Source organism: Hyperoodon ampullatus (assembly GCF_949752795.1).
Source record: "Hyperoodon ampullatus genome assembly, chromosome: 13".
NCBI lineage: Eukaryota > Metazoa > Chordata > Mammalia > Artiodactyla > Ziphiidae > Hyperoodon > Hyperoodon ampullatus.
In genome coordinates this window covers 11,729,131-11,740,495 of record NC_136926.1, presented here as the reverse complement: position 1 = coordinate 11,740,495, position 11,365 = coordinate 11,729,131, and the positions used below count along the sequence as shown (strand labels likewise).

At 44.0% G+C, this 11,365-nt stretch overlaps 1 protein-coding gene across 1 annotated transcript; it reads left to right on the top strand.

Moving 5' to 3' along the window:
* Window positions 1–849: 849 nt before the first annotated feature.
* Window positions 850–6,209, top strand: PEBP1 (phosphatidylethanolamine binding protein 1; the record flags this gene model as incomplete). Its single annotated transcript, XM_079717108.1, has 4 exons — window positions 850–984; window positions 2,157–2,266; window positions 2,986–3,086; window positions 5,242–6,209. 4 exons carry the CDS (start codon window positions 850–852, stop codon window positions 5,457–5,459), a joined length of 564 nt encoding a protein of 187 aa, XP_079573234.1. The 3' UTR covers window positions 5,460–6,209.
* Window positions 6,210–11,365: the final 5,156 nt, after the last annotated feature.

Below are 11,365 nucleotides of genomic sequence, written 5' to 3'. Positions count from 1 at the left end.
TTAAAAATTCTCCTAGAATATATATAAGATCTAAGGATTTTGCCTTTTTTTTTTCTCAAGGCACACAGTGCCTCATCCTGTTCTTGTCCTGTATGCCTTTCAGGGTGTGTTGTAGGTCAGGGACTGCAGTGGCTGACTTCATCCTTTTAAAACTGGATGGTGAGCAACATTCCTTGTTTTGCAAGTTAAAAAAAAAAAAATTTCTCAAAAAAAATTTTTTTCCAAGAATCTTGTCTAGAGTAAGTGGGGATAGGGAGATCAAATATACGTGCAAATATATTTACCCGTTGAGAACAACGCTCAAAAGTTCCCCCAGGCCCTCTCCTGGCGTTACGGAAACCAGTGAGCATGCGCGAATATACCAGGAGGCGGGGTAATGAGGTTGTTTTAAGAAGTGCAAGAGAAAAGCAAGACCATACCATTTCTGCATTTAGAAAGTAGAGCAAAGAATCATGCAAAAAGTTTTTAAAAATTAAAGGTAGCTCAATTGCACTTCTTGAAACAACAGTCTTGCAAGCCCAGCCACAGTTCCTGGGAACTCCGCCAGCGGCGGGCAGCACGTTCCCCCTCTGCAAAAAGAAAGGCCAAACCTGCTGCATTGACCCGGGAGCGCTAGAGGACCCGCGCTACTGGGTTCGGCCAATCAGAGAGCAGAGTGGGGCCCGTCCTCGCCGGTGACTGGAGAAGCGGGGCAGGGCGGGGCGGTGGCTCTGGCGCATGCGCTCCCTGGCCGTGGCCGTAGTGACTGCGTTGCCTCGGTATAGCTTGCAGAGTGCTGGGAGGCTGGGCTGCTACCCTGCGTGAGTCTTCCCGCAGTTTTCCCTGCTGTCCGACCCTCTCGGCTTCGCGATGCCGGTGGACCTCAGCAAATGGTCCGGGCCTTTGAGCCTGCAGGAAGTGGACGAGAGGCCGCAGCACCCGCTGCAGGTCAAATACGGCGGGGCGGAGGTTGACGAGCTGGGCAAAGTGCTGACACCCACCCAGGTACCCAAGGGCGGCGGGGGTTCAGCTACTGGAGGCTTAGAGTCTCTTAGGTCGGAGGGGCGGGGACCCAGTGGAGGTGGGGAGGGACGTTCCGACCTCCGTGCGCCGGATCAACCGAGGGAAGGGGGTCGCGGTGCCCAAGCCGCAGGCCTTCTGACCGCCTCCTCCCCCCACCCAGCCCCGGGAACCCGGCACGTGGCAGGCGGGGCTCGGCTTTGGAAGAAATTGACCCGTTTTCCCGGGACTTCGAGGCGAGGCAGTGGCATAGGCCTCGAAACGGCCCAGATCGCTGCGCAGGGGCGGGGAGGGCGGCGTCCCCTGGAGGGAGTGGGGAGTGGCCGCCCACACGTCCCCAGAGCCTCCCCTCGGTGCTCAGGATTTTAGGCCTCAATTTGGGAAGTAAAAGCTCCACCCGAGGGCATATGACGCATTATGTAAGCAGTGAGCAGCGGTGAGCATCAGTGCTCAGAGATTCTTCCCAGTAGCGTGAAGCCGCCCCAAAGGTAAATGCGTTCTGCAGCTGGAAGGCTCAAGGGTAAACGGCCTTGTTTTACCGTTTGGCTTCTGAGCGCCGACGGCTGAGGCCTAACCAGGTCCTGGCTGCTGCAAGTGGGGAAACTAGGTGCCCGACGCCGTGGCGAGTTTTTGGTTCCGAACCTCCAGAGCAACAGTGCGAATAAACAGTGCTCAGATGGTTTATTGGTTTAGACGTTTACAGAGTTTATTGTTTTGGGTGTTTAAAGTGCCCATCTCGCAGCCTCTCTTTCCAGACTCACTGTCCACGTCTGCCCACCTTGGTTTTCTCATTTTCTCTGCTCTTTTAAATATCTGGTTAATTCAGATTTCACTTTAGCAGGCCCCAGGTAACGTGGTCACCAATCTAGAGATCCTGTCATTCCAGGTAATGTAAGGTTGTAGTCAGCACGAGCGTTGAAATCCTGATCCAACGTCTTTCTGTTCATAACATGCTAGGATACTGGCCCCATATTGTTGTTGGGACTAAAATAAATGATGTATATTAAATGTCAGATCCTCGCTCTTTAACAGAGTCGATACACTTGAGCTTTAATTAATAATTTACTGTGCTTGACCTTTAAGGAATCTGAGGTCAAAGAAAGTATTGGTTTCTTCAGCATTTCTGACTTAAACTCCAAATCTGTTCCTTCCTACAGGTTAAGAACCGGCCCACCAGCATTGCATGGGATGGCCTTGATCCAGGTAAACTGTATACCTTGGTCTTGACAGACCCGGATGCTCCCAGCAGGAAGGACCCCAAATACAGGCAAGTTGGGGAAAGATGGGAAACAGTGAGTCACCCACATGTGACCCAGTGCTTCTTGCACTGTGTAAGTCCCTTACTGGACATGCTGTGGTGGCAGAAATAGACCCGATTTGGGGTGTTCACGTCCATGCTTAAGCCTGAGTGTGCATTTCCCTCCCTTTCACTCCCTAGAACAAAAGTCTAGAATCTATAGCCGAGAGCTAGATCTGCCCCAGACCTGTTTTTGTACAGCCCCATGAGCTGAGAATGACTTTAACATTTTTAAATGAATGGGGGAAAAAAACTGAAGAAAATAATACTTTGTGACATGTGGAGATTACATGAAATTCAGATTTTGGTATCCCTAAACAAAGTTTTGTTGGAACCCAGCCATGATAATTTATTTATGTCCTGTCTGTGGCTGCTTTCAGGCTACAGCTGCAGAGTTGAGTAGTTGTGATAGAGACAGTGTGTTGCACAAAGCCTAAAACATTTACTGTCTGGCCCTTCACAGAAGAAGTGTGCTGACCCCTGCCCTAGAGAGTCGGAAGGAGGGAGGGAGTGGCCGGGTCCTCTCTGCTGGCATGTGAGGTTTGCTCTGGCCGAGAAGGTGGGGCCATCTCTCTTGTCTGTCACTGCATCCTGGTGTGGAGCATGTGCGTGCTGCACATTTGCTGGCTGCGCCCATGAGTGCGTAATAACTTCCTGCGGTGCTGATGGTCTTCTGTTCCTCCATGTAGGGAATGGCACCATTTCCTGGTGGTCAACATGAAGGGCAACGACATCAGCAGTGGCACGGTCCTCTCCGATTATGTGGGCTCTGGGCCTCCCAAGGGCACAGGTCAGTAAAGGCTGCTTTTGGAGGGAGATGGGAGGGTAGCCTGGGTGCACATCAGGATTGGCCTAAAAGTGCTACAAAATTGTAGTCTGGTTCTTAGAGTTTTATTTTTATTTATGAGAGCCCTTACTCTAGTGGAGATTTTTTTTTTTTTTTTTTTTTTTGCGGTATGCGGGCCTCTCACTGTTGTGGCCTCTCCCGTTGCGGAGCACCGGCTCCGGACACGCAGGCTCAATGGCCATGGCTCATGGGCCAAGCCGCTCCGCGGCATGTGGGATCCTCCCGGACCGGGGCACGAACCCGTGTCCCCTGCATCGGCAGGCGGACTCCCAACCACTGCGCCACCAGGGAAGCCCCCTCTAGTGGAGATTTTAGGCAACTCGGTTCCCCTCTAAGGCAACTGCCTGTCAGGGGCACTCAGACCTGCTGTAGTGTCAGGTGGCTAGAACCTTGGGTACCAGTTAGATGGATGTTCTTTTAGCGCTGCCTCTCAGCTGTCAGGCCTTTAGCAAGCAGGGAAGTTGGTGAAGAGATACCAAGGAAGCAATGTTGCAGAATGCTGAGAACAACTTCCCAGGGGAGCTACACGTGGATTAAACAGTTAAATCAGCTAAATTCCATATTCAGCCTTTGCCCTGTGGGTTGTTTGAGGTCTCAGAAATGGTCATAGTTTCCAAATTAATTATAAAAAATTGGCATTTTGTCATTTCATCTTTCTATAGAAAATCTAGTGTGGTATCTTGAAAAGATTTGGTTACTAAGAACCGTATTGAAGATACACACACATTATGTATTGCCTTAGGTTATGTATTATATATGTAAAGAGAGAGAGAGAATACTGTATTGAACCTCTCCAAGTTGGGTAAGTGCTGCCTAGGCTAACAGTGGGAGATGCACTGTTATTGCCTGTCATGCATTACAGGTGTTTCCATTTCCTGAAGCAAGGGAAGTGGAGCACAGCAGAACACTTGCTCTTGTGCATGTTGTCCAGCCATGAGTTACTCTGAAGAGGTATAAGAAGGTCCCCGACAAGGGACCTTGTGTTTTATCTTTAGGCCCAGAAGCTTCAGATGGCTCCAGTCCCTCTCATGCACTCATAAGAGGATGGGAGAGGGACAGCTTTCCCAGGCATCTCTTAAGTTCTCTGGGGCAGTTATAAAACTGCATTAGGCAGTTTAATTATGCAAAATACACCCATGAGAATAAAGCAGTTCTCTCAAGCAGGAGCTGTGTTCTCATTAACAAAAAAAGCTTCAGTAACTCACTTTTTTCTTTTTTGTATTTGTTTAGTCAGGTATAACTTACGTATAATAAGACACACAGATCAGAAGCGTTTAGTCAGTGAACATTGACCAATGCACACATCCGTGTAAGCACCATGGAAAACAAGATGTAGGATATTTTTGTCACCCCAGAAGGTTCTTAAGGCATCTTTTAAGTTAAATTTCCCCAGAGCTAATTATTTTCTGACTCCTCTCTACGGATTACTCTTGCTGTTGTTGTATTCTTATAAATGGTGTCATGCAGTATGCATTTGTTTTCGGCGCCTGGTCTCTTGGAATCAAGGTAGTAGCTTGTTCCTTTTCATTGCCAAGTGGTATTCCATTGTGCGAATATACCACAGTTTGTGTAGCCATTCCCTGGACATTTGGGTTGTGTTTCCAGTGTTTGGATATTATGAATAAAGCTGCTGTTTACACTCTTGTCCTTTTATGGGCATGTTTCCATTTCCCTTGGGTAAATACTTAGGAGTAGAATTGTTGGGTCATAGAAATCCAAAATGGTTGAAAATTTCTACACTCTAATCAGCAGTATAGGAAAGTTTCAGTAGCTCCATATAAGTTCCATGCCATACGCAGATCCATACCAAGACTCATCCATGTGGTAGCATGGGGCAGGATTTCCCTCTTTTTTCAAGGCTGAATAATATTCCATCATACGTATATACTATATTTTGTTTATCCATTCGTTCATCAATGGACATTTGGGGTGCTTTCTCCTCTGGGCTATTGTGAATAAAGCTGCACTGAACTTAGGTCCCTCTCATAAATGGGGTGGTCTGGGTCCCTCCGAGTTGGTGCATTCTATGAAAATGGGTGACGTCTCCCTCTCACATGCCTAGCTGTGTGTACATCTTCCCTCCTGCCTCCCCCTCCAGGCCTTCACCGCTACATCTGGCTGGTTTATGAGCAGGACAAGCCACTGAAGTGTGATGAGCCCATTCTCAGCAACCGATCTGGAGACCACCGTGGCAAATTCAAGGTGGCGAATTTCCGCAAGAAGTACGAGCTCGGGGCTCCGGTGGCCGGCACGTGTTACCAGGCCGAATGGGATGACTATGTGCCCAAGCTCTACGAGCAGCTGTCTGGGAAGTAGAGGAAAGCCAGGAGATGGACACGGTCCCAGAGTCCCCAAGCAGTGTTTCAGTTTAGTGATGCATGTAGATTTCTCCCCTTCCCCCTGCCTGAGCCCTGAGCGGTCAGATTTAGGTTTAGGGTGACTTCCTTCTGCCTGTCCTCTGTAATTGTAGGGGGTTTACGTTTTGATCACATTTGAACTCTGTTTTGGTGGGGGATATTTTGGTACTAGGATGGGGTCATCAAAATGTTAATATAAGAATAACAACCCAGACGTTAAAGAAGAAAAAAATTCTGGTAAAAAGACCAGGTCTGCAGTATTAGAACAGAGCATCAGAGAATCTTTAAGGGAGGTTGAAAAAAAGAAAATGTTGATTGCCTCTGCCTTTGTGAGCCCAAGCCCAGGATAGTCTGTGATGGCATCTTCTGGCATGTGTTTTCACGGCCCTGTCTCTCACAAAGACAACCAGGGGCCGGCACGTCTGCTAGCCCCCCATGTGATACATCTCAGGCTGGTTATTGGGTGTCAGTGTCCTGCTCTGGCTCCTTTAAAGAGCAATACTGAAAAAAGCAATAGGGAGAGAGTTGCTGTTAAAGCTTGGCCATCTAGATGAGCTGCAGGGCTGAGTGAGAGGTCATCAGAAATCCGAAAGTCTGAGCCTGTTAAATTGATCACTCTTCAGTGTAAGAAAAGCCAGTCTGGATTCGCTGAATGTTGTGTTAATTCTGCTATTTGCTTATAGTTGAATAAAAATAAAAACATTGTGTAGTTGAATCCGGCCTCCAGATATTTTGTCCTTTTGGGTGTGGGATTTCATAAATGTGGGACGTCAAGAGGCAACCTCTGAGGGTGAGTAGCCCCCTTCCCTGATCAGCAGTGACAATTGGGACTTGATTCAGGAACCATACAGAGGGCTCGTCCTTGTACATGTACATGTGCCATTAAACTACAGCAGGAGCAACCATTAAAATTGGAGATTAAAAAAAAAAAAATCACAAGACTTCTTGCCTGAAAATCACCTTTGCTTTTTGTAAGTGGTCTTTTCCACCTGAGAGTGAAGCTGGTTGGAAACCTTCGCCCTTGGTAGTTCTGTATAGAAACCATAACAATGACTAAGAAATAGCCCACACGTCTCATTGTTCTGATTGTGATCCATATAGAATCAGTACCAAAAAAGGGAGAGGAAGGGGAGCCAGGGGCAGATTACTTTGATACCATTTGATGTAACGAAAGGAAAGGTATTTGAAGGTCTGTTTCACTGACCTGGTCTGTGATGGAGAGGCATCCTGGTCAGGCCTGGCAGGTGTAAGCAGGGCTGGGCCTTTCCCCACCTTTTGCTGCAGTTACTTTCTTCTCTGAAAAAACTGTTGGAAACGTTGCCTCGTATAATCTCTGGGGGTGAGTAAGGTAGAGAATAATTTTTTTTTAACTTTGGGGTTTTAAAATTCAATTTTAAAATAATATTTTGTAAAACAGAAGTTATAAAGAGAACAGCTACCCTGTTGACCTTAAAAATAAATGGGAGAAGTAAGACATGCACATGGTTAAGACAAGGCAAACGGTACAGGAAGAAAATGCCTTCTACCCTCCAGCCTCCTCCATGGCAGTTGGTGGTTTCTTTTTTTTTTTTTTGCGGTATGCGGGCCTCTCCCGTTGCGGAGCACAGGCTCCGGACGCACAGGCTCAGTGGCCATGGCTCACGGGCCTAGCCGCTCTGCGGCATGTGGGATCTTCCCAGACCGGGGCATGAACCCGTGTCTCCTACATCGGCAGGCGAACTCTCAACCACTGCGCCACCAGGGAAGCCCGGTGGTTTCTTGTGTTTTCTTTCAGAAGCAAATACAAAGATTCGTATCAGCATATGTCTGCATATTTATCCGTTAAAAATTATAGTCTTGCTGTGCATACTGGTATACATTGTTCTGCACTGTTTCCCCCCAACTAATGTACCTTCATGTCATATATCTTCAGATTACAGGTCACCACAGTTCATGTTATTTTGAACAAATAATCTATTTTATAGATGTTCCATAATTAACTAGTCCCCTGCTGTGGTTAGATTATTTCTGGTTATTTGCTATTATAAAGAGTGCTTCAGCAAACATTTTTCTATATGTATAAAACTCTTTCGCGAGTAATTTAGTGGGGTAGATTCCTAGCATTGACATCAGGTCAAAGGGTATATACATTTTCAGTTATGATACTGACAAATCACCCTCCAAAAAGATCACACTGATTTTATTCATGTCAATGGTATATGTAAGCACCTGCTTTTCCATCCTCTTACCAGTCTTCTCAAACTTTAAACATTTGGACAAGTTGATATTTATGTATATTTAAAATAATTTATTCTTTTTCTCTAAACTTCTATTTTCCTTGAGACTTTTTATCTGCTAACCACAGTATTTTTTTAGTCACAGAGTCTAAAGATTAATGAGGAATTTTAGTAATCTGTTAGTTTCCTTGTTTAAAACAGGTACAGAAGTTCAGCCACCCAACCAAAAAGGTGAAGTGTATACACAGGAAGTTCACATAAAAGTAATACATATGAAAAGATACATTAATGACCTTAGAAGCAAGGGGATACCCTGTTTCACCTAGTAAATTGGAAGGAGACCAGAACTTGCCCAAGGACTCCCAGCTAGGAAGTGGATGATTCTGGTTCTGAATGTAGCTCTGGCCTCAGAGCCCAGCTCATAACCACCACACTCACTTGCACACAAATTCCCTTTGAGGCTCAGCCTCCTCATGTGAAAAAATGGATGAGGGGGAATCATTAATCTGCCTTATTTACCTCGCAGGGTTGTTGGAGAACCACAAAATGATCTTTTGTTGAGATTAAGTGAATTAATACACATAAATGATTAACTTGACCTGATTGACATACAGGAACCATGTCTACAAATGGCCCTGCCTTCCTCAAGGCTATATGCTTACCAAAAGAGTAGGGTTTAGAATGATGAGACACAGGAGGCTGTTCTGTATCACGGTGCAACTTTAGCAGCCCTGCCAGAGCCCAGCATTTCTAACAAGTCTGGACCCTTGGGAACTGCTCATCATTCTGACTTGATGGCAGAAAATATATCAAACATGGCAATTACTCAGGAGGCCCTGAATTAATCCCTGATTAACACAGACGCTAAGACCAGATCTCAGAAACACAGGATTGGTATCTCTTTAATATTTAAATGTGATGGTACTGGCCTAAATCCTCATCTGGGCCAGGGAGCAAAGGGCCTCTGTTCTTAAACTGGTGCAAAGTTAAACAGCCCCAGTGTCCACTTAAAACCTTTCAGCAGTTTGCAGCTGCTCTGGGAGGGAGATCAGATCCTTAAGTGGCCTATAAGGCTCCATATGACCTGACCCCCATTTTCCTCTCTAGCTTCTTGCGGTTGTCTTCTCGTTAAACTCCAAACTTGCTGGCTGCCTCTCAGTCCCTTGACAAGGCAGACTGCTTCCAGATTTGGTCCTTTACAAGTGGTGCCTGGAAGCTTCTTCCACTTTCTTTGACAATATCCCATTCGCCCTTTAGGTATCCCTTAACTGACCTTCAGGGAATCCTTCCCTGATTACATAAGATTCTCCTGCACCACTCTGTTGAAACATTAAAACTGTAATTTTAAAATATGTATATGTGTATAATTTTTAATTTGATGTTTATCTCCTCTATTAGCCTGGACCCTTTATAAAGGCAAGGACAACCAGTGTCCTGCTCAATATCTCCAGCACCGGACGTATGTCCAGCATATAACGAAGTCTCAGTGACCATCAGTTGAATGAATAATCATAAAGGGGCTGTCAAGTTTAGGGAGCATGGACTTCTTTATATCCATTTACCAGGCCATAAAAGTTCCTTCTCCCCTTTCCCAAATGTATACTTCTACAAAAATTCACATACAACTGAGTTTTTTTGTTTTGTTTTCTATTTTTTGGATGAACTCCACGGCATGCGGGATCCTAGTTCCCTGACCAGGGATTGAACCCACACCCCCTGCATTGGGAGCGTGGAGTCCTAACCACTGGACCGCCAGGGAAATTCCCACATACAACTGAGTTTTAACAGAGCTCTCTAAAGCTCATTCATCAATTCCCTAATTCTGATGACCATAAACATCAGAAAGCTAACCTCCTTCTTAGTCTGGTGTCCCTTCCACTCAGGAATTTATATCTTAGATCTTTTATTTCTTACCCTACTCTTATCTCCGATCCCTGGTCTAATTGTACCTTTTCCTTGAAGAAACTCAAATGGACTAAAAAATTTATAATCGTCTTAAGATCACATTTCTGAAAGTACTGTTAGGGCCATCTCTGGGATTCTACCTTGATAAGCTCCCTGCTTAACCTGTGAACAAGTAGAATATTTATTTTTTCAACTTTATTGGAATATAATCAAAGTACATTGTGTTGCACATATTTAAGCATATAATTTGATGTTTTACACATGTATATACCAAGAAACCATCACCCAAATCAAGATTAAACAATTCCATACCTCCAAAAGCTTCCTTACATCTCTGTATTTCATCCCTCCTTCTCACCCTATCACAAGTTAACTACTGATCTGTCACTATAGTTTGCATTTTCTAGAATTTTACAGAAGTGGAATCATATAGCACATATTCCTTTTTTTTTTCTTGCTTGGCTTTTGAGATTCATCCATGTTGTTGCATGTAGCAACAGTTCATTTTTATTGCTGAGTATTATCGATTGTATGGCTGTAACAATTTATCCATTCAACTGGTGATGGACATTTGAGGGTTTTCTAGTTATTTTTGCTATGACAAAGCTGCTATGAATACATGTATAGGTTTCTATGTCAACCTAGAAATTTTCATTTCTTGTGTAGAAACCTAGAAGTGGGATTGCTGGATTGTATGTTTAGTGTGTTTAACTTTCTAAGAAACTGCCAAACTGTCTTCAAAAGTAGGTGGACCATTTTACTTTATGAGTTTCATTTGCTCCACATACTCAACAAAACTTGTATTTTTTTTTAACATTTTAATGGATGTATAGTGTTATCTCATTGTGGTTTTAGTTTGCATTTCCCTGATGACTTTTGATGTTGAGCATCTTTCCATTGTGCTTACTGGTCATTTCTATGTCATCTTTTGGAAAGTGTTCATATCTTTTGCTCACTTTCTTATTGCGTTTGTTTTCATACGAATGAGCTGTAAGAGTCTTATATATACCCTGATACAAATCTTTGTCTGATAAATGTGTTGTGGATATACTCCTGGTCAGCTTGTGGCTTGCCTTTTTGACTTAATGGTGTCTTTTGAAGAGCAAACATTTTTTATTTTGATAAAAGTAAAAAAAAAAATCTTTCATCGTTCCTACTTTTTCTAAGAAACTTTTGCCTAGTCCAAGCTCACAAAGATTTTCTCATTTTCTTCTAGAAGTTTTATAATTTTAGATTCTTTACTTGAGTCTATCATCCATTTTGAATTAATTTTTGTGGACAGTGAGATAAGGGTCAGTGTTCAATGTTCCCCACATGGATGTCCAGTTGATCCAGTACCATTTGTTGAAAAGATTTTCCTCTCTTCATTGAATTGTCTTAGCACATTTATTAAAAACAAAAACAAAAACAAAAGCACTTGACCAAATGTATTCATCTGTTTCTGAACTGTCTGTATTGTCCCGATCTATGTCTAACTTTTTGCCAATACCAAAGTGCCCTGATTACTGTAGCTTTATAGCAGGTCTTGAAATCAAGCAGACTAAGTCCTTAAATTTTGTTCACCTTTTTAAAATTTGCTGTGGTTATTCTATGTTGTTTGTATTAACATATACATTTTAGGATCAGTTTGTCAATCTCTACAAGAAATCTTGCTGGAATTTTTATTGGGATTGCATTGAATCTATAGATCAATTAGGGGAGAATAGACATCTTAACAATATTAAGTCTTCCTACCCATGTACAT